Raw genomic sequence first — 24,604 nt, forward strand, 5'->3', positions numbered from 1 at the left:
AATCTTTAATTACTCAGAATGTCTCATTTTAATCTTAGCCTTGAATTTACTCCAAAATTAATGAACCGATCGAAAAAAAAATATTGCTCCAAGCTTTTTAGAACAGATTGTGACAGTTATAAAAATAACAAAACGACCCAAGTATTAAAATTATCTGCAGACATGTCATACACTAATTTATTATCTAATAAAAATTATCAAATTTTTTTTTTTTACTACGGATTTATCGTAAATTATCAAGTACATCATCCACATAAATACATAATTGATATATTCAATATTTACTTGACCGTGAATATGTTAGGAATTTGTAAATTTATCATTTCACACAAACACACACATTAAAATTGAGATAAACAATGTGGGTAAGCATAACAATTATGTAAAATGTATTATGAATGAAGAGGCCATCAGATAGTGCACAGACATATATATTATATATACCTCTATACGTACAAATTTCATGTGATGGCAATGCACTTACGGAAGCAATTAGTAATATTATACAAACACATGTACATAGACCAATTTTTAATCGTTAAAAAAACGACAATTATAACGTCACACAATAAAACACATGTTTATAGTATTATATAGTAAACAATTATACCGATTTAAAAAGGAAATAAAAAAGTTTAAGTAAACCACACATATATCAATAATATAAAAAAAATAAAAAAGTATATATACATAATTTAATATACAGACATGATTATTTTCATCACGTGAATTGACGTGCGTTCATTGACTCTACAAACATGCACTTAATAATTTTATATATAAACAATAATATTTTTATACTAGTCTATAATTATATTTTTTAATTAAAAATAACTATAATTTATTTGCTGACAAATTAAAAATAAAAATAAACTAAAAAAAAATATGATTATCATTTAAAGATTTAATCATAGAGTGATACTGTCTTAAGTATAAATATTTGCAAGTAAAATATATTTAGACTGATTGATTAATAAATATTTAAATGTGTTATCAAATACATAACAATTCTATGCAGCGTCATTATTTGTTGTTTGACGTGTGTCTTATATTGCTCATTACAACATCAACATATTACACATAAACCTACTAATAATATTCACAAGTATAATAATGATAAATAAGGCCAAGTTGTATCACACATGCGTAAATTTATCGTTTGTATATATATACACACAAGGCATTGAATTAATCGTGTCGATGATCATCTGTTAAGTTTGTGGCCTAGGGTTAAAAGGTGGGGAGAAATTGTTGTACATATATATCTGTATTAAACGTTGTCGTTATTATAGTGTCATTGACATTGAACGTGTGTATATCGTAATATAAAAATTAAATCGTAAAACGCGTTGTCGTACACATACCACGTGCATTTATTGAGTTTAAAATTATCAGGTGTTATGAATATATGAACTTTTATATATATATTTTTATTATATATACAATGAAAAACAAGAAAAAAAAAATAATAAAACATACACAGCTGAGACATTGTATTGTACAAATGTAAATTCATTTATTTTTTTTTGTTTTCATTAACCCATATACATATTTAAAAAGAAAAAAATAGAAAAGAAATAATTCCCGCGTAATTATGCGACCAAGTTGATGAAACATGTTTGTTTTTGTACTTGTGTGTATAAATGTGTGTGCTGAGGTTTAAAAGTAAAATATACCAGGGTTTATTATGATGATAATGATGATGATGATTGTCGTGTTGGAAAGGTAAAGGTTGTAGAGGCGCCAGCCCAATCTAAACCACAGTGGGATGCCTCTTTGTACAGGTTTACCGGTTAATTTGCACACCTCCCACCGTTTAACGAAATGTGAACTACAACTGTTGATGGTAATGAAAAAGGAATAATAGTACCTGTCGTTTTTGTTGACAGTTCTACCTTATACTATGCGCATAAACCTTATAGTCCGTTGTGGTCTCAAGTCAATAAAGAATAGGACAAAAAAAAAAAACATAAAAAATATAAAAAAGAAAAAACATTATACATACCATCATTTCTACATATTGTGTAACGCCACTGTCTTTTGTGTAGAAATTGTAAAAGATTTTTTACACCCTTTATGATGGCTCCTTTTTTTTTTTTTTATTTTTTAAATACCAAACATAGCTACTAGGCATTTTTATTTAGCTAAATAGTTCTCTGTTGAATTTTCATCTCATTAATAAATTTATTGTTTTGTACTTGCAAAATTTGATGACACATGTCAAGAAGATTATGATCAGTTTGGGTTTGAGTTTATATATTAGCTGAATTTATGGTCTTATACCTTGATAAATTGTTGAGGGGATAAGAGACCATACAATTGGTTATAGAAAATACAAAGCAGTAGTAGATATGTCCATGAAAATCCACGTGACTGACGTTGAAGCAACACGCGAGGGTTGTAGACGAGACAAACGAAGCAACAGCTGACGATATCGAAACGATCAGACTTTTATATATATATTCAGATAACACACGTTCATATTCTAGTCCAAAGAGGTAGTAACTTGTGCGTGTATTGCTATTGAACTACATGACGTATATTCCTCCTATATTCACGTAAATATATACATACACACATATCACTTGAATTTTTCTATATATCCACATGTATATTTCAAAAGAAAAAATATATATGTCAGTGTTGTCATTTTTGTTCATACACTACTATATATATTCCTAAATTTTATATCTTTATAAATCTTTCACCTCGTTTTATTTATCTCAATTTATTTTCTTATCTTGGATTTAACAATTAAGTTAAGCTCGGAGTATAAAATTGTCTAATTAAAAATAGCTTGGTTATAAATTAAATATATTCAATTGACATTATAGCCACAGTAGTAACAGCCAGATCCACGCTGGTCTGACTGTGCCAATATATAAACAAAAAAAAAACAGTCAAACCAGTGCTGATCATAATATATCTATGCTCAAATAAAAAAAAAAATATATATCAATTATTATTTTGAATATTAATATTATTTTTATAATTATTATTATTATTATTTTTAATATTTAGTTGCATTATATTTTTGTTTCTTTTTTTCTTTTTTAGCTCATGCAGATGTAGTTACAACCACGTGGAATTGTGTGGTAAATAATAATTAATAATTATAATAATCATAATAATAATCATAATAACATAACGTAAATTTTGAAATGAATGGTTGTGTTTTTATTATGAATTACTCTGAAGAATATTTGTCATTGTCTTAATATGTATATAGTATTTTATTTTTTTTTTTTTGTGGTAAATTTTTATTTCTTCTTCATTTGCCTCTAAGTCTGATCAATTATATATACATACTACTTTGTGAGAGGGTGTCAATGATGGCATAGTGAGAGATGAGGAAAAATAAGCGCCAGGCACTCTCGGCCCATTGGACGATGAAACGGATCTTTGAAAGATCACGTGCCGCGCATAACTTATTTTTCCCACCACTCTACTTTCCGTTAGTGGCACGCGCCCCCTTGTCCGTTTTGTCTCGGGTATATTTTTTTTTCCTCTTTATTTTATTTGTATAGTTGTATAGTTGGCTATCTCATTTTTATTTCCCTCTTTTTTTTTTTTTCTTTTTTACTGCTGATTCCCGCAATTCGATTGCAACGATTGACGACGATGTACGTACCTCTATGTATTATAACACGACCTTCGTCAGTCAGTCGTCTGTGTCGATGCCACGATGACACACGTTGAAAAAAAGCTTTTTTTTTTTATTTAGTTTCATTATTATATTACATTCTTCAATGGGAAAACGAAAATAAACGAATAATATATTAATACAAGAGAACAATACTGTATTGTATTGTTCTATTTACTCAAAAATAATCAAAGTAAATCGGTCAATTTGAATATAGGACCTTATCAAAATTATAGTCAAGCTTTAGATGTATTTTTCTCAATTTGCGACGTTTAAATTTTGTTTTTAAGCTTCATCAAGCTCCAAAGATTAGATTTAAATCATCATAACTTTTGAATATATCATACTCGTATGTTTTGACTTGTATGAATGTTGTTTTTTATAAATCTTATCACTCATCAATAAATTTGATTAAATTATCTGGCAGTATCAAAATTTATATATATCAATATTGTTTATTTATTTTTTTTCACAAGCAATGAACCAAAAAATCTAGTCAGTTGTTTTTTTTAATTCATCAAGATATTATCATCAATTCTTGAAATTTGTTTTTAAAAAAAACCTAGCATAATAAGCTATTAAAACAATTTGAAAATTATAATTACGAGTAGAATTTTTATAATTCACATGCAGGTGGCAGCACGCGATTGCCTATAGTTATAGAAAATAATATATTCATCCGTTGTTTTGAATTTTCTTTTGCTATTACTGTTAATAGTAGTAGAAAATATTTATAAATTCAAATATGTGTATGTGTGTAAAGACATAATATCTAAATGAAGAAGGAGAACGATAGTTCAGATGCCTACTTATTTATTGCATTACGAGCCTTTGCTTCTCATGAGTTGGAGTTAATACAACTTGTGCAAAGATACACTACTACTCTATGTGAAGATAAATCCTCTATGTATGATGTATTTTCTGTATTACATACTTCTACTTGGTATCAAAAAAATTTATTGACAACGCACTTGTCATACATACCTCACTGGAGATTCTCACTGATTTCCACAACAAATTTCGCAAGAAAAATTGTTGCATTATAATCTCTGCAGTATAACATTGAGTTTTTTTCTTTTTATAATTTACTTTTGTTATTATTATGACTGTTTTTCAATACAAACTGCTGCAAAGTTATGTAATCTTCTCACCTATTTCCATCGAAATATTTTATAAAAATAAATGTTTAAAAATAGTAAAAAAATATTTAAAAATAAAAAAAAACATCAATTCATTGTTTCAAAGATGAAAAAATAATTGTTTTCTTAGAAAATTAAAAAATAAAAATAAAAAAACTACAATGCTGACTCGGAGATTTTTTTTATCTGATAAAAGTCAGTGTCCTTTGATGAAACTGCGCATGCTTATGTACCAGACACAATTTATTTTTTCTTCATTATTTTTTTATTTTCTCGCTTTACGTTGGCAATAGGATAGAAGTTTTTCTTTTTTGTTATTTATTTATTTTTTTTCATTTTCTTCTCGTTGTTATTTTATATATATATATATTTTTTTTTTGTTCGTTATGTTGGATAAGAGACGACGAGGCGAGGTAGAAGCAAATGGTTTGAGTACAGAATGGGGGGTAGATTTTAATGATACCCTGGCGCCACAACGGCGGCACAGTAAAGTAGAGACCACGTGCGCTCACTATCGAACGGGTATAATTCCCTTCTCTTCATCCCTTAGTTGTACATAACCAACCCCTCTGCTCTTTTACTTCTCTCATACAAAACCCGACATTTCTACCCCCTTGATATACTCGCCCCTTCCACTATACATACTATATATAATATATAGACATACACTATGTATATATGTACTCGTTCACCGACCCACCCACCCCTGTTTTAACCCCACACTCCCTCTCACCCCAACTAAGCTATGATGTGGCATGGTATATATTTTCTCCCTCCATTTATTCTCTCACCCTTTCTTCCATTTTGATACATACATACATACATGTACATAGATATATATTACTCACATACATATGTGTGTCTGTATATTTTTAAATGAAATATAAATATATCTCTAGTGCTATATAACATTATATATACACTTACGCCATTACCACCAACGCTTGAAATTTTTACTATTTTTTTTTTTCATTAAATATTTCAAATATATATATATTAAATACAGCAATATATTATGTATTTTATATTTAAAATATATTTTATATTCTAAATTATATCTCTATACCCCTTTTTTTTTACAATATTATTATGTCTACATTATATATATAAAATAATTTAATAATGAGTTTTTGTTTTTTATAAATTGCAATCTTTTAAAAATAAAAAACAAAATTTTATTAAATTTTTTTTTATTATATTATTTGTGTGAAAATAATAATAATATTTATTTATTATGTGCTTTATATGTTCTCATGAGAGTGGAATTTTTAAGGTGTACATTATATGTATATATTATAACCATATCTCGAGTGTATGTATATGTGCGTCACATCCTTTAAAACCAGTTTCAGACGGATAGCCGTCCGATATTCTTGTTCTCCTCGAGATCAGCCTGGCGCGATCTCGCTTTTTTTTTTCTACTCTTTTTATTTGATTATTTATTTATTTATTTATTTATTTATTTATTATATTTTTCTTATTTTTTATTTTTTTTATTCTCCCATCTAAAAATTGCCGCCAGTTCTCTCATTATATTTTTTATATTATACATATACAATAAATTTATATTAAATATTGAGTATAAAAAGTTTATAAAATATTTATATCCATTAAAATTTTTATTATTGGATATTATTAATTAATAGTATCTAGTATATTGATTTTTTTAGTAAAAATAAAAATTACTTAGTTTACTTTTTATAACAAAATAATGAGATGAATGTGTGTATATACATATATGCAAACGGAAGAATTGATATATAAATAATTTGACCGATCAGGTCACATGAGACTCGTTTTTTTTCCCGCGCATCTATCGACAGATAACATATCGGCCAGATTGCCAGTAAAGTATTGCTAAAGTGACATCACGAGAAAAACAAGCAGTCAGCAAAAAAATAATAAAAAAAGAGAAAAAATGAGGCAAAAAAGAAGGGATGAGACTTTGAAACGATGGAACTTGACCGCAAACGCAAAAACGAATAAGGAAAAACACAGACAAATGATAAATAATCATATGAAATATAGACACATGTTGGCTGTATGATTATTTATAAAAATAAAAAAATACATATAGAGTGGGAGAAAAAATGTAAAGGAATATAATGGAAATAGTTGGCGGGCAATCGAAGCAAATGTTTTCTGCCATTCAGTGACTTGTACTGATGGGCAGCAATAGCAGCGATCATAAAATATCGCTCTTGTTGATCTTTTATTTTGTATACCACGCGCTTTTATTTCTATATACTTTTGATATTTTTTTTCGCTTCAACTCTATTTCTATAGTTTTCGAGGCACAATGAAGAGTAGATATGAGCACTGTTGTTGCCACAACGATAGCCAGAGGCCGTCTAATTGCCAGCATGATACCTAAACTTGCACTTGTGATAATCATCCGGTGTATATCAGCGCACCCCACGGCTCAGCTACCTACCTAAACAAAATGTGCATATATGAAGCTTTCGCATTGTCATTATCTCGTGTCCGTCACTGACAGTGTTATTCAAAATTTTCTTTTTTTGTTATCTTATTATTGTGTTATTCTAGTCACTCATTACTAAACAGTATTTGCTCTGCAGTTATATGTCAACATTTACTATATACCATCGTGTCTTTAATGTCCCATAAAATGCTTCAATTCACAAACTTGCATTTGCTAACAAAAAATATCTATGAGTCACCTTCAAACATCCTTATGATTGTTTTTTTCAAAAAAATATTTATATTAAATTGTCTGGTACATATGTTGAAGCAGCATGACGCAAATAAATTAGAAAAGAAAAAAATTTTTTTTACTCCTTCAACTTTCTTCAGAATTTTTGTTTTTGTGCCTTTAAGCTTTTTTTACCGCACCCACTTCTGTCTCGTGACTTAGTTTTTTTTCTTTCTTTTGTGCTTCTGTGCTTTACAAAGTGCGTTTTTCAGGACATGCTCATCTTAGTCTCCTTCTCACGTGAAAACTAAAGTTTTTTTATAAAGTTTTTTTTTTCTTTTTATATCCTTCAAACCTTCTCTGATGTCCCACCAAAAAATCTATGTGTCATGAGGGTACAAAGTTTTTTGACAGTATATTTATACAGCAACCACTGTAGACTCATAATAGATAGCAACCTAGTACAAACAGCATTCAAATTTAATATTAAAATAAACAATTAATAATAAAAGCATGTATTGCACATCTAAATCAATCAAATTAGGATTGTCTCAGTGTGATTGCAATCAAAAATCAAAGTGACTTTTCCGGCGTACATAGCTTACCATACAAACTGTCCGGGTAATCGTAAAGAATTGTAAGATAAAAACGACGACATCAGAAAGAGGATAGAAAGCCAAGGAAAAAGAGAATTAACAAAAAATTGAAATAATCATAATAATAAATAAAAAGAAAAAGGAAAGAAGATAAAGTGAGGAAAAAACGAGAGCGAGAAAAAAAATGAGAGCCTGGCATATAGAAGTGACGCCGGCAAAGGTGCAAAGGGGGCAAGAGGGAATATAAATATATATGTATATACGTATATATATATATATATGCGAATCGATGCTTTCGTTTCAGAGAACTTTGGAACGAGGGACTGTGAATCAGCCTGTACAATTTGAGTCGCGTCAGGGGCTCGAAAAACGACTGAAAGAGATGGTATTGGTTGTTGGCAAAGTAGTGGGGCAAGGGGAAAGCTGGTTGGCTGGTTTGTTGGTTAGACAGGCGGGAACGAAGAGCACGGAAAAGAGGATTGTCAGCCGAGAATATATGTGTAGAACAAAGAGAGACTAAAAAAGCGAAAGAGAGTGAGAGAGAAAAGAAGATAAATAGATCGTAATACTTGTTCATAGGGCGTTGCCATGGAAACCCTTGCTCGTTCCAACCCTCGCACTTGGTGTGTTGGGAAGTGAAGCCACATCAGAGAGTGGGACTAAATATTATGCGTAAAGTCCCACTCTCTATGAGGAGTGGGAGCAAGAGTGGGAGCATACTGATACAATTGTAGTATAGAAAATTAAGAGTGGGACTGAGAGTGGGATATTTATAATGAGAAAGGTGAACAAGATCTGCTGTGCGGGTGGTACGAAAGGCGGTAAAGAGAGAGAGACTGTAGAGTCGTCGACGAAGAGCATTTCGTGGCATCGATGGTGATGGGATGTTGGTGGCACAAGGGGGAAAATGTGGGAGAGGGAATGAATCGAGGCGAGGTAAAAGAGTGAAATAGAGAGAATCGTTGAGTAGAAGCTGGAAGGAGAATGGGTTGGGTGAGAAGAGAGGGTGGACGCCAACGAGTCGTAAATGCAAGAATGAGATGAGAAAATACTTGGTTTTTCTGCAATTCTGACGAGGATAGAATGATCTAGTAGTGCAATCAACCCGCTGGCAAGGAGTAAAACTACCCTGTAGTCAGACAAGGATACTGTCTGTATATATTTTGAAAAAGAGATGGTTGGGTTGGGCTGATAGGTGGTTTTAGGGCAAAGAGTGAGACACTCGTTCTAGAGTGTGCAGGATGCGAGGTCGCCACGACGTATAGACGCAGGGTTGGAAAAAAAAGAGGCAATGAGAACGAAAAAAACACAAAAAAATAAATAAAATGAAGAGAAAAAAAGGAGTAAAGGAAAAAAGAAGAAAAAGTAATGCAAGAAATAACAAAAATAAATAAAAAAAAGTAAAATATAAAATTATGAGAGATTAGATGATGAAACCGACAGAACCTAACATCAATAAAAAAATTTTGTATTATCTATATTTTCCACGAAAATATGCTTTTGCTAATGCATTTTACTATTTTTTTCTCTTATAGATATTTGATAAATATGATTTTCGATCGATGCACAAATTTTGAATATTACTCTAGCAACAACATTAGTACAGCGGGTACTGTTGACCTGTTCTATAATGATAGAACTACATGCCTTCTCTTTATTTCTCTCACACTTTTATGAAGTCATGCTGTGCCTCGAGGCTGTTTCGCGCTTTATTTCGAAATACAATTAAGTATTTATTTTTTTTCGTAAATTTGAAAATAACACTATTTCAAATTACTTATTTTTTTCTAAATTTTTTGATTTAATTGAATAAACTACTATGTTAACTTATATATATGAAAGTTATATATAGTTGATTTTTTGTCTTTGCTGTGTCATGGGGTTTTAATTTTGGTCAATTTCATCGACACAATCAGCTCTTTTTTTTTTTGTATATTCATGTTTAATGCTCCAAATATTAACGTGCTGAAAGACAGCCTTGGCCACAAGTCGGAGGTCAACTTATAGTGCGAGGGTGTTTGACGTTAGTTTTCATATGTTCAAATTTATATACATGTATATTATGTTTATATATATACCGACTATTTAGTGGAGAAGGCTGTGCATGCAGTAGTGTGATGTACACGAGGACGTATTTTGAGTTGCCTAGTAAATATACGTACATGCAGTAAATATATATATATATAAAATAAAGCGTAGTTGCTCTATTCTCTTGGAACCAGTTTTCCTCTATACAACTGGTGAGTAAATGAGAAAGACAGAGAAAAAAAAAATTAAAAAAACATAATGAAGAAAAGAGAAGGACGAGAACGCGTCCGTTCTGGCATATAGTATATACTGGAAGGCAACTACGTTATAAAATACACATATATTTATATGTGCGTGTGTTTGTAATGTAATAAATGTGTATGCTTTGCCACGCAGCGTTACATACATACACACTTATATATACGTCTGACTAAACTAGAAAGTTGCCCCAGCCAACGCCAAAGAAGCAACGCGCGATACTAGGAGCCTTTCGAATTTCAACTTATATTATTTTCTACGACTCAACCTCCTTTCAATGTAATTACAAAAAAAAAATAAGAAAAAAAAGCTATTTAGAAAAAATAACTAAGTAGTAAAAAATATGATAAGTCAGACAGACAAAAATTAAATCCTTGAAATTTCATTTTTCTTATAATTTTATATATAAAAATTTAATAGAAATTTATTTTATTTATTAATAAAATTAATGATAACAGATTTATAGTGTATTGTATTGTATGATACAATATAATAATTAAAATTAGAACATAAAAGATAATCTGACTTGGGGCGTTGACTTGAAAATCACCCTGGTCTACACTAGGACAGTATCGTGAGTCCGCGACACAACCCCATTCTCGCCAAGTAGAAAGTCTCCTTTGGTATTCAATAATTTTTTATCTCTTTTTTATACTTAATCATTTATCTCTTTTGCTCTTTCACTCATCCAATTCAAGCAATGCTACAAACGCGACACGTTGAAGCAAAGTTGAGAGCGTGGGTATCAGCACGGAACCAAATCTACAACGCATCGATCCAATGTTGCCACATTTCGAGGTCTCTATAATACGATCTCTCTCATTTATTTACTGTCTTGCTTTTAACAACGTTGCCGATAATATTACTGGCGGGAAACCCGTATTTCAAATAATCATATAAACCATATGTCAGTGGAACTTTTTCCCTTTTTTTTACTCAGGTATAAATATATATATAAACTTTTCACAAAATTCCAAACATTATTTTTAAATTCTTTGTTAAATTAATTTTATATCATCTAAATTGATAGTTAGATAATAAATATAAATACTATTTTTTATATTTATATTACATTAGGTACTGTAGTCATATCTAAAAACAAAAAGTTTTAGGTCATTTTATTATACGACAAAGAGTTCAATACAAAATTTAGTTGTTTATAGCTAAAAAATTATTATTTTAATGATATTTCTTTTTATATTTGTGCATTTTAATAGTTTACAAGTGACTATAAAAATATGCAACTGATTTGTTTATAAAAACCATTGTCTATTGGGATGACAGTTATGTAACTTTGACATTTATCGTTACTTGAAAACTATAAGACTATACGCAATTAAAAAAATAAATAAATATACAAATAAAAACTGAATATCAATTTAATTAACAATATTAAGAAATAAAAAAACTTAAAACTTTCTGTATAATATTTTTAAGTAAATATGAATAATATTTTTAAACATATAAATTAATTTTTTAATCAAGAAAAAACAAATTGATAAATTATATATAAAAATTAATTTTTAATTTTTCTTTTAATGATTATTATAATATTTGAGATATTTTAAATCGACTAAAATTTAAAGCTCGCTTTTGATTTGTCCTTTTGTTAGTTGGTTTTAATGTTGAGAAGGTGTACAGTTTTAGACTACGAACTGGCGCGTCAGCATTGAGTTAAAAATAACAGTACAGCCGGTTAACCAGTCGTGTTCGTTTGTTGTATGTCGTTATACAGGCACGTTGTTGTAGCTCTATCCGAGTAATCTTAATATTATTTTTTATTTTTCCTCAAAAAATATCAACTGTAAATTTTTTTTCTAACTCATTAGTGGTATAAATTTAACGCCTAATTTATTAAGTTATATTGCACTGTCGCATTTGATTCATATACTAGTTATTATTTAATTATTTATATATAAATATTTTTATTTTTTCTTCTTATTTTTCCTGTTATTTTATGACATTTCTTCTTGCTCACGATCTCGCTGGCTAATCACGACGAGTTAGCGATGCCAGCTGACTCGTGTGGCTTGCAATGAACATATTTGTCTCGCAGCCTTGACTTCTCTCATTGCTTCTTATTCATCTTTTTTTTTTTTTTTATTTTTTTCAATATTGTTCATATAAATTTTTTTTTTTTCTCCCTATCTTTATTTTTTTTTTTCTTATAATTTTAATTTAAGTCGTTTAGAAACAAGGGAAGACGCGTGCGGCATGCTCTTACTCATATATATTTTTATACATACGTATATTGAAATAAAAAGAAATCACAAGCAAAGATGATCGCGGATATTTATATATATATACATATATTATAACGCACACTTATATACACCCAATGAATGTTTTTCGAGAGTCGAGACTTTCACGAGCATCGTGTAACCTTGCGTCTTAACTTGCTTACAGTAAAACTCTTCAAATTTTAAAATATTTATTTAAAAAATTCATAATTTCGTTTCTTTTTTTTTAATAAACATTTTATTTATTAACCAATAGATTTTTGAATTATTTTTTTTTTTTTTACATACTCAAGATAAAAATAAAAAAACAAAATTCTTTTTATAAATTTAATTGAAATTTAATATTTCTTTGTTTATCCTAATTTTTGTTTTTTTATTTCTTTCTTTTGTTTGGATAATTTTGTCTGGAAATGAGCTGAACAAAGTCAACGTCAAAGCATTCGTTACTTGATCAGGCCTTCAACAACTTTTATCACAGTTATCTGACTGAACGATGATAAAGCACAATTATTAAACGTAAAAATTATATTTTATTTATTTTCTTTTATATACCTATATTTATAACTGACTTAAAACTTCTATTCTTAGTTGTTTTTTTTTTTTTCTTCATGCTGCAACGAAAACCCCAAGGGGTCATTGAATTTTAGTTCAACACCTGTAAACAAGTCTATTTTTTTTTTTTTTTTTGAAACAATTTATTTTTTTTGGACTTTTAGTTTCTTTTTTCTCTCTTGAGATGCAAAAGGTTATTGCAATGTGTATACTTTCCATTTGATTTTTTTTTATACAAACTAGATATAAAGTAATCATAAAAAGAAAAACGAAAAAAAAATGATCACTTGCCACAAAACGATGTATTATAGAGTACAGGTTAATACTTCTAGTGGTAAAGATATACATTGCATTCTCGTTTCTCGTGGATTATAACCAATCCTGCCACACCTTTCACCAACATTAAAATATAAATTGCGTGTGTATATATACAAATATTGTTGTTGTATTAAAAATAACAGAGAGTGATCAAAAAGAGAAGAGTCTTTATTTATCTATTTAAATAAAAAAATCAAAACAACAAAAATAAAATGAGACCAGTTATTTGAGTATTCAATAAAAAACTATTTGATGACACATATATGATCATCGATAAAATTGAAAATATTATTTAAAAAAAAAAAAAAGAGAGAAAGTGAGAGATGAGATTATTCTTTCCTGTCGGCATTGCTTAGTCGAAAAAGGACAAAAGGAAAGCTTTAGGGTCGACCAGCGGGGGTTTGGTCGACCCTAGGGCTATGAAAGGATCTCTCTCCTTAAATATACCTACGTATATATATATTTTTTTTTTTTTTTTGAAACGTGCAAGGGTACTGGATTTCGTTTTTACTTCGAACACAATACAATACCATTGCCACCCCAAACAGTTTGAATCTTTTTTTTTTCATTTTTCGTCTAGTCCGCTGCTACATACTGCTGTTATAACAGCAGCAACAGCGACCTCTGTATAGGGTTCTGACTTTTAGGTGGGGCTTAGTTAGACTGTACCAATATGTCAGCTTTTTGATGACCACAGTATCGGGCATTTGTTTAATTGAAAAACTGTATATTTAAAAATAAAAAAAATAAAAATAAATTCATTATATGATAGGAATGATAAATATTTCAATTTAAAAATAAATAAATATTCTAAAAAATAAATTATATGTATATTTTAGGCAATTAATTTTGCTAAATACAATTAACATGTTAATTTTTTTAATGGGTTTCAATATTGTCTCCATGTTGATATTAATTATGCTAAGTTTTTTTTTTTTTCTAAATAAAAAACTAAATTTAATATTAAACTTGTATACTGGTCAAACACGGATTTGCTTCTTTTTTTAGCTATCAATTATCATCGTGAATAGGTCAGATTTTTATATGTTTCTTGATGGTAATATTATCTTCTTTTTTTTTGTTCTTTAAAAATATACATGGCCTGGATTTTACGCGCCCTTTTTTTCCGGTCTCTTCATGGTATATTTTCCCTTGGGCATTTACATCTTAACTTTGTATACTGCTTTGCTTCAAGACGTTGATCTATTCCATAAAACTGAAGGAAGTTTCCAATTTTATTAAAGTTACAGATTTAATTTCAGTCAAGTACATGTTTTTTAATATACATGTACGTATAAATTCAAATTTTTTTAAAGAAATATTTACCAGTAATTATTTTTACTATTGACTTATTAATGACGTGATAATTTATTGATATTTTACTGATAAAATAATGATACAACATTAAAAAGAGTAACAGGGTCACGTATGCAAATAATTGATTAAATACCTTGATTTTTATTCTTCGGTTGGGATTAACTATTTAATGTATCAAAAGAATAATAATATAGAAAGAAAAAAGGAATAGGAAAGGAAAAAAAAAAGTCCATAATAGGGGAAAATGGAGAAAAAAAAAAATTGAAAATTGAGAGAGAACCAGTCGTTTGACCAGGTTCAAAATATAGTCAATGCGATGAGGGTTTTTCTGTGTGTGTATACATGTGCATTTCGGAGGTCGGCATGTCTGACCCTCGTCAAACTATCTAAGCTAGGATTCTACAGGGGCACCTAAAAAATATATCCCTCGAAAATTTTCTCTCTACCTGGATATATTGAATTTAAACTCACAAATAAAATAAGAGCCCACAAAGTTTTGGTATCTTTTCTCATATACCTGGGTACTCTTTGTCCCTAAATTATTTTTCAAAAATTTTCACATATAAATAATACTTGATATTAGAAAAATAATGGTATAAATTTAAAAAGCTAAATATGCAAATAAATTTTATTGATAGTTTTAATAAAATTTTAATTAAAAAAAATATATATATCATGTATATAATTATCGTGATTTAATTATTTCACTGGGGGGTTAATTAATTATCAAAAAAAAAAAAAAATATATCATACGCAAATAAACTGTGTAAAGTGTATGGTTTGTCCCTCAATTTAATTTTGCAAACTCGAGGGCACCCACTCGTCATCAGTTGAAGGTTGAAACAGGTTTTATACTCATGCAAATGTTTACAAAAACCTTTATAAATTTATCAAGATACATTGTAAGACGTTATTCTTAAGCTTTCATTATTTTATAACAAAAAAGAAAGTTTATTTGTTGCTTAATTTAACATTGATAGCATTAAGTATAAACATTAAAAACTATCCCCTTAAATTTCGCCTCTTAAAGTACCTTGAATACACCTTGAATGTTTATTTTTGACTAGGTCATACCCCAAATCGACCTGCTAAATCCTTCCGCAATTTTAGGTGTTTTTTTTTTTATTTCATTCTTGATATACTTACGCACTCTATGTGAACTTTGGCTTACCTTCTCACTGTCTTTTATCATTTTTATTATTATACTATATTTATTCTTGTATTTTATGGAATTATTGTTTAACATGATGCTAGATTGGATAAACGGGGTGAAAAATGCATTACAAGACAAAGAAAAAAAAAAAAGCAGTTTGAAGGGGAAAAAATAGTGGTATATTGGGATGGGTCGAAATGAAAAAAAAATAATAATAATAATAATAATAAATAAGCGGGAGAATACGAGGGAACTTTGTCTCCCACGCGCAATACTGCCCTTCCTCTTGTTGCCTGCCATATGGCTCGTATTTTTTTTTTATTTATATATTTTTTTTCTTTTTTTATCCACCCCTATGTGTTTTGCAACTACCGCGTGTATTTTGTTCACAATTCCGCGTGGTCTCTTCCTGCCCAGAACGCGAATCAACACGTAAATTTTTGCACGTGCATTTCTTCATTCATGCATTTTTGATGCATTAATTTAACTGCATTATTATTTTATCAAAAAAAGAAATAACTATTTCCGTTTAAGAGAAAAAATTATAAATATTTTATTAATAATTTGTTTTTTAAATCATGCAATCATTATATTATTTCTTAATGAACAGCATTTTATTTGAACTACTTTGTTTTAAATTACAAGAAAATTTTTAAGGGATTTAGTTGAGAATTTCGTTTGAGGCTAATGATTTTCCTGTGATCTTTGCAATTGACGGAGATCTCAAGGGAGTTTCTTATATATATACGTATATAGCGTGTGTTTTATATATATATATCTAATATATTGATGGGTTGGAGAGAAAAAGAAAAAAAGACCATTTGTGAATCTCCCCCTGGTTTATTCAAAAATTGGGGGATCTCTACCCTACGTTACATTTGAAGCTTCCTTTATTCATCCCCTAATGCAGGGGGTCTTTTTGTATATAGGGTAGAACATTTATATACTTTTCCCTTTTGCTTTCCCCTCAATTCTCAATTTCATCTATATATATAATTTCTCAAATTTATATACGTACAAAATTTTGACTGATTCCAGGCCATGATAAAAATTTTTAAATCTTAAATAATCCCAGAAATAAAAAAATCAATTTAAAAAAAATGATGTTTATCAGATATAATATATAAGATAGGCGAATAATTATTTTAATCAACAAAAATAAAAATTTGATACTTGTATTAAAAAGGCCTAGTTAAATTTCGAACTCAAAATTATTTTATTTATATCAAAACAATCTTATCTTTACATCTATCAAATAAACCCTTACCACTCTGTATAATTTAATTTAATAAAAATGTCATAAAGGGTAACACATAAATGCAATAAATCAATTTTTTGATAAAAAAATAGATCAAAATCTCAAGGGCTGTCTGTTATTATATAAGGATATTTTATATATCATGATTGTTTTGATTTCAAGTGTAAAATCAATCATGTAAATAAATAAAATTACTAAAACACATACTTGCTGATAAAAAAAAAAACATTTTAAGTTTATATTTTGAATTTACTCATCACTCTAGTTCATGTGTCTTTTATTAAAAAAATTATATGTACTCATTTTGCTGATGCTAGAATACAGTTGACGTCATGATAAACCTCGTGAGCCATTGTGATCACGAGAATCTTCATCATTCATGATCCAATGTAAAAAATTTCCTGCTCTCTTGTTTTATCTAGCTCTGTCCACTTTCATACTATACTTGTGTATAATAATTATACGAGTACATAAAATTTAAGCACATGTATATTTTTATATAAAAAAATTAAAATACATACGACTTTTAAAAATTTGTAAATTGAGAATAAAAAAATTATTGTCATTTTTGAAAAATTAAAAAATAAACATTTTACATTTTTTTATAACACCCGGAAGCATAAAAGTCTCAAGAGTCTTAAAGTTTAAAAAAGTTTCCGGATATATATAGCTAAAATAACTTACAAAAGAAAAAAAAAAAAACATACTTGGCAAAGATAGACATACATGCTTGAAAAAGTCGAGACGTTTGTCAGTCAAATTGAGCAATCATAGTTTTAAGTATATATCATCTCTTTTCCAGTCTCTGCAAAAAAGGGTAGAAATTTTTTGTTTATTATTTTTGTATTTATATCCACAAAATTGAGGTAAAAAAAATAAATAAAAAAAATTGTTATGTCTGGATCAGAAAAGAATAACCAAGCCCGTTGTTAGTAAAGTTCAGCAACATCGTGTCAAAGAGTATACATATATTCACCAAAACATTATATTGAATGTAAAAACATTGCGAAAAAAAAAAAAATATAAAAAATCAATGTGCTGATAGATAAAAAAAAAAAAAAAAGCATGTTGTCTCTTGTGGACGATCTTTTTCTTGACTTTGATTTATGGACAGTTTGAAAGGCGCGTGCAATACTACCTACACCACGCTAATCCATTACACTGTGTGATTTCATCCACCTGTCCCTACAAGTTTCCATGATTCAACAAGTGCCCCTTTTATTTTATCTTTGTCATTCTCTTTGTCTATCTATCTATCTATCTGAATTAACCATTATCGGTTGTAAATGCCCTGGCGCTTAAAGCTTTTAACGATGTCACTGGGAAAATATAAATTCAATTTTACAACCCCACCTTTAATTTAACGTACAATTTTCATTCATAAAATATTTTTAAAAAATTAAAAAAACATAAATTTAAAGATCCATTTATGATTAATTAAAAATTCATTCAATCAATTATTTGTTTTTTAGTTATTCAATAATTTTTCACTTGTAAATCAAACACATGCTGACATCTCGTGGAATTTATTAGAAAATAAATTACAGTAGTTTAATTTGTTAAAAAAATTATAATATTTTTAAAAATTATATTGATTTTTTGATATTAATATCATATCAAATAACAAAAAAGAAAAACAAACTCATCAAGAAAATGACATCATTCTAGCTTTAATCGATATAGGCATTATAACAATTTTTTTTTTTTTTTTAATTTCATGATTATTGTGGTCTTAAAACTTCACAAGGGAAGACCAATGAAATTAAGTTACATGTGTGGACCCGCATAATGACTGATTGGAGTCATGACTAACACACACCCCTATGTATTTCCCTAATAAACTTGTGGTGGGGTCTTTTTTCTAACTGTCTAGTTTCATTATTTTATATATATCACAAAGCCAAAACTAATGTCATGTCTATTTCGTCATTATATTTATATATGTGTGTAGCTGCGCACATTGATCGCCAGAAATAATCAGCCTCGACCCTCTTATCGGTTAATATCTTTGTCTTTTTATAAATGTAATGTTTCAGCTTCTACCCCAATTTTAATATAGCTGTTAATAACATAATTTAAATTAAAAATAATATGAATTGTAATTAATGAAATGTTTTTTTTTTGTTTTGATTACAGAGTTGTGCAATGATGGGTCTGCAGGCCACGGCAGGAAAACGTAAACTTGAGGGAGGTGTGGGCTGCATGGAATTCGATATGGATATAGGTGAAAGTCCATCAAAACTTGGTAGAGTCGAAGGTGGTTGGTGGACAATGGAAGAAAGTTATACACAACCAATAAATCAATCAGCAACATCATATTATGATATGGAAATAAGTTCACAATGTGTACAAACAAATCCATGTCAATCATCACCAAATTCATCACCAGTATCACCACAATTACATCATTCATCACAACAACAATATTATCATCAACGTGGTGTTACAAATCATCACCACCATCATCATCATAACAACAATAACAACAACAACAGCAACAACAATAATAATAATAATAATAATAACAACAATAATAACAATAATAGCAATAGTAATAACAACAACAATAATAATAATAATAATAATAATGGTTATAATCAATTATCAAGACCACAAGCACAATGGGGTACACAACATCATTATGAACCACCAACGATACGAAGAGAAGAAAATGGTAAAAGTTATCTTGAACTTGGCTCAAGTTATCGTACAACTGAAAGATGCTGTGAAAGTTCAAGATCAAGTTGGTGTAGACGTGGTAGAGCATGTTATCGTCAACGTAGATTAGCTGTATTAAATATATCAATGTGTAAATTAGCAAGATATCGTCAATTTCCTGATCCAAGTTTGCATCGTTCTGTATTAATATGTAATACATTAAGACATCTTGAACGTGAAATGGAAAGAGATAAAAGTCCACCACCAATTGAACAAGTTATATCACCACCAATTGTACAATTACAAAATACTGAACATGGTAGATTAACACCATTTCCAATGCCACCAATATCATCAAATGAAACTGATGTTGATTCTGGTATTGGTGATAGTGATGATAGTCGTTCAATAAATTGGGGTAGTGTATTATCATTATCAAGTCAATCACCATTAGATCCATTAAATAATAATGAATTACTTGATGTTGATATTGGTCCTGAATTGGATCTTGATTTTATGCCTGGATGGAAATTAACACCATTATCTGCTGATGATATATTAAGAAGTACAAATACAACAACAATTAATTCAACATCATTAACAACGACAGTATCAACATCAACAACAGCAATCACCACAGCAGCAACAACAACTGTAGGAACAATAACAAGAAGTGGTGTAGGGACAACGACAACAACTTCAGCATCGTCTTCACCATCATCATCGACATCATCATCATCATCATCATCATCTTCATCATCTTCATCATCAACAACACCGACATCAACTTTATCATCATTATCATCATCATCATCCTCAACATCATCATCATTATCAACTTTATCCTCGTCCTTATCATCATCGTCGTTTATAACGAGACCAACAATAACTACAACAACAACACAATTGACATCATCATCATTATCATCATCAAATAATATAACATCTAGTATTTGTATGTCAACGATAGCAATGACAAATTCATGTAATGCTAATAGCTGTAGTACGCACGAATCATTAATGTGCGTTGGTTCATAGCCCCCAATACTTGCCTCGTTGAGTCATCTCATCGATTTTTATCCATTAATGCCACAAGGCAAATGAAATTAATCAATTTTCTTGTTTTTATAAATTATAAATTATATTTAAAATAAAAAATATACATATTTATAATTATATAAAAACATGAAAAATTAAAAAAAAAAAATATAGAAATGACAGAGTATATATGAAAAATTTTAAAGAAATTTAAATAAATAAATTTTTTTAAAAATACCAAATTTATAAATGATTGTTAATTATGATGTGCTCTAAGACCACTCAATAATGTATTATGGGATGACCCCGTATACAAAAAAAATTTGAGTGATCACATTTAAATCATTTATTTATTGGATTTATTTAAATAACAAAAAAAAATAAAAAAGATGAAATTTAATGACTCTTGTCAATTAAATATCAACTTACACACAGTTTACCACGGTTGATTAAAAATTTTGTTTTTATTTTTGTTTTGTATAATTTTTGTATTTTATTATTATTATAATTATTACTATTATTATCATTATTATTATATTATTATTATTGATATTATTATTATTGCTATTATTATTATTTATAATTTGACAAAAATTAAAACAGAAAAAAAAAATAAATGAAAAAAACAACTGTTGGTATTGTTGTGGATATTTTGGATGAATAAGTCTGTTGGATGATGCTGCCATTATTGATGGTAGCTATCAGTTTAAGCCAAATGACATTTTTTAATTCAAATTATATTGTTGGATTATTCAATAATCGTATAAACAACGCATCAACCGTGTCAATAAACGATCAAATATAAAATAAATAGTAAAAACAATTTTCGGTATCCAAAATCTCAATTTGCGTGATAATCAAATGGGATTTATGATTATTAGATTTTCAACAAATTAATTGGTACCCCGGGCAAATGATATTAACAATTGTTGAGTAACAAATGACCAAGAACTATCCTGAGATTCCTTTAGTAAAAATTTTTTCATATTCTCAATAAAGTCCTTAACTCTTTTTCCACATGTCTCAACACATTGCCTTAGGGAAATATATAAAAACGAAATAATAATATAAAATATTGTTTGCCTAGCTTGCCAAAATGTTGAAATTCTGATAATTAAATTGTGAATGTCAATCGAGAATCCATTGCTTAAATAAAAAAATGAAAAGATAATAAAAATAATTATGTTGACTGGTATAACTCGATGACTTATCACAATTGGATTTAACCGTCGTGGCCTATGCTCACATTTGCAACGTGCACATATTAACATATAATTGTCACTTGGTGCTAAAACACCTGTATCCCGGGTGCTTTATTTTCGTTTAAATTTTAATTTTTTATATTTATACAAAATAATATCATCAAGCCAAATGCAAAAGTAAAAAAAACAATAATCGAAAAAATCAAGAAATGCAATTTTTTTTTTAAAATACAACAAAAAAAATCATGAGAATCTCACTGTCGTTACTATAAGTGAAGAACGTATACTTCCACATAATTACGTTCGATACCGTAAATTAAAAATGTACCTGGATTAACGAGAGTCGAATTTATAAATTTTTTTAATTAAAAAAAATTAATTGTAATTATATTTTATTATATTTGTTTCTTTTTAATTTTTTTCTTGTAAATTAAAAATTGCAATAAGTATTTTATTTCAATATAAAGAAAAAAAATATTTTAAATTAGTTAAACTACAATCATCAAATAAAGTTTACAAAATTTTTTTAATTAAAAATGAATTAAATTAAATTTTCAATGAAATTTTACTTTTATTTTTAGTTGCAAAAATAATAATAATATTTAAATGAAAATGAAGTTATTAATAATAATAATTACATGTCATTATGAAGATTGACTATTAATAATTGTGGGAGACAAAAATAAGACTATATAAAAAAAAATTAAATGATTGCAATAGATAGACGTTTTGAAAGAAAAAAAATTAGAAAATTCAAATCAACAATTATTTATTTGTAATTTTTTTTGTTACTATTATTTTAAACTTGATAAAAAAATTAAGTCATTTGTAAATTCGACGAGTTTTATATTTTAAAAAATTAAGAATTATTATTTAAAAAATTCAAAGCAATATTACCGTGAAATTAAAAAATAGTAATATATAAAAAAATTAGAAAACAAAAAAAATATTAAATATATAATCTTCCATTAAATACTGGGTATATAATTCATTAAAATTCATTCAAAAAAAAAATACCCAGTTTTATCGCGCGAATTAGAAACATAAAATTTGACTGATCGATAGGTTTTTTTTTTAATTATTATAAATATTAAATAAAAAGCAAAATCAGTGTAATACTCGATGACATGTTGAAATTGTGAAATTAATAATAATAATATTTATAAAAAAATTAATGACAAATTTTCATATTAGAAATTAAAATTTTTATAAATTAAAAAAAAAACATTTAAGTAACGACAGTGATTCTACATTGATAATATTATTTATTTATTTGTTTTTTTTTTATTCTTTAAATCTCGGCACAAATTTATTAATAATTTATAATTGTATTAATTAAAGTGCTATAATAATATGTGCACAGTGCATGATATAGAACAAAGAAAAAAATAAATAAAAAGAAAAAAACAAATAAATGATGCGATAAATAAATTGTATAAACCATCGTTTTGAATTACAAAAACGAAAAAATATAAATTAATTATTCGATGACTACAAATTTAAAGAAAAAATAAATAAATGAGTAATAATAATAATAAAATAAAAACTTTGTAAATAGTATAAATAGTAATGCAAAAGTATGTTGAAGGAAATAAATAGGTATAAAATAAATAAATAAATAAATATACATAAGATATTATATATTATATATAAATATACATATATATATGCGAGCTGAACAAGAAGTATATATATATAAGATAATTAATTATATATGTACCTTGATGAGTGATAAAAGACGTTTACATTGATCTCTCTCAATTGACGAATCGGGACGTATCCCAAAATCGGTTATAATATGCCTTATTTTGAATGAAAAAAACAAAATCGAAATAATAAATTAAGCATTTAAACAAAAAAAAAAAAAAATCATATTTTTATCTCCAAATTTTTAATTAATATTTACATCGAGCATAATCTCAACGACATTATTCCATTGTAAAATCAATCTTCCATTCTTTGTTAAAAAATGAAGAAAAATATAAATCATTATTTTTTAATTTGTTATTTAAAACGCACTTTTTTTTATTTTAATTTTTTTTTTTTTAATAATTTTTCTTCACGCTGGTCGTGAGTTTCTCGATGCAATTTATATTAAAGATAATAATTATTTCTTTTTTTTTTTTTTAATCTATATTATTCGAGTATATTTAAATCTATTATTTAAAAATAATTTCTTTTGTTGTTTATTATTATTATTTTTTTTTTGTTCTTTTGGCTAATGACTCTTTTTTTTTTTTATTTTTTTTTTTTTTAAATCCGATGGGAATAAATAAATTTTGTCAATTGAGCGAGTTCAATCGACGACTTGGTAAACTTGTGACAGGAAAGACAACGCTGTACATTGTAAATAGTAGCGCAGATGATAATGGTTATATGGAAAGACAGATTTGAAGTTGCATTGAAAAAATAAAACATTTTATAAATCATGTACTCGAAAATTTACTACAAAGTCAAAGTTAAAAAGATTTAAAACAAAAACGACTATTTATAAGAATTAAAAATTTATTAAATACAAAAATTATTTATGAAATTTTGCAGCATTGAAAAT

General features: G+C 27.7%; 1 protein-coding gene across 5 annotated transcripts in view; it reads left to right on the forward strand.

Annotated features, from left to right (window-relative positions):
• The window catches only part of LOC122854542 (probable serine/threonine-protein kinase DDB_G0276181), a 108,871-nt gene extending 84,937 nt beyond the window's left edge, over window positions 1–23,934 (forward strand). For 3 of the 5 annotated variants that reach the window (XM_044155304.1, XM_044155305.1, XM_044155306.1), the window contains one exon: window positions 19,292–23,934. In XM_044155304.1, coding sequence (XP_044011239.1) covers window positions 19,292–20,851 — 1,560 coding nt within the window. In that variant the 3' untranslated portion in view covers window positions 20,852–23,934. Of the gene's footprint in view, window positions 1–3,057; window positions 3,096–12,965; window positions 13,074–19,291 lie in introns of those variants that run through there. The other 2 variants (XM_044155307.1, XM_044155308.1) reach the window with 2 other exon arrangements.
• Window positions 23,935–24,604: the final 670 nt, after the last annotated feature.

Source organism: Aphidius gifuensis, linkage group LG4 (genome assembly GCF_014905175.1).
Source record: "Aphidius gifuensis isolate YNYX2018 linkage group LG4, ASM1490517v1, whole genome shotgun sequence".
NCBI lineage: Eukaryota > Metazoa > Arthropoda > Insecta > Hymenoptera > Braconidae > Aphidius > Aphidius gifuensis.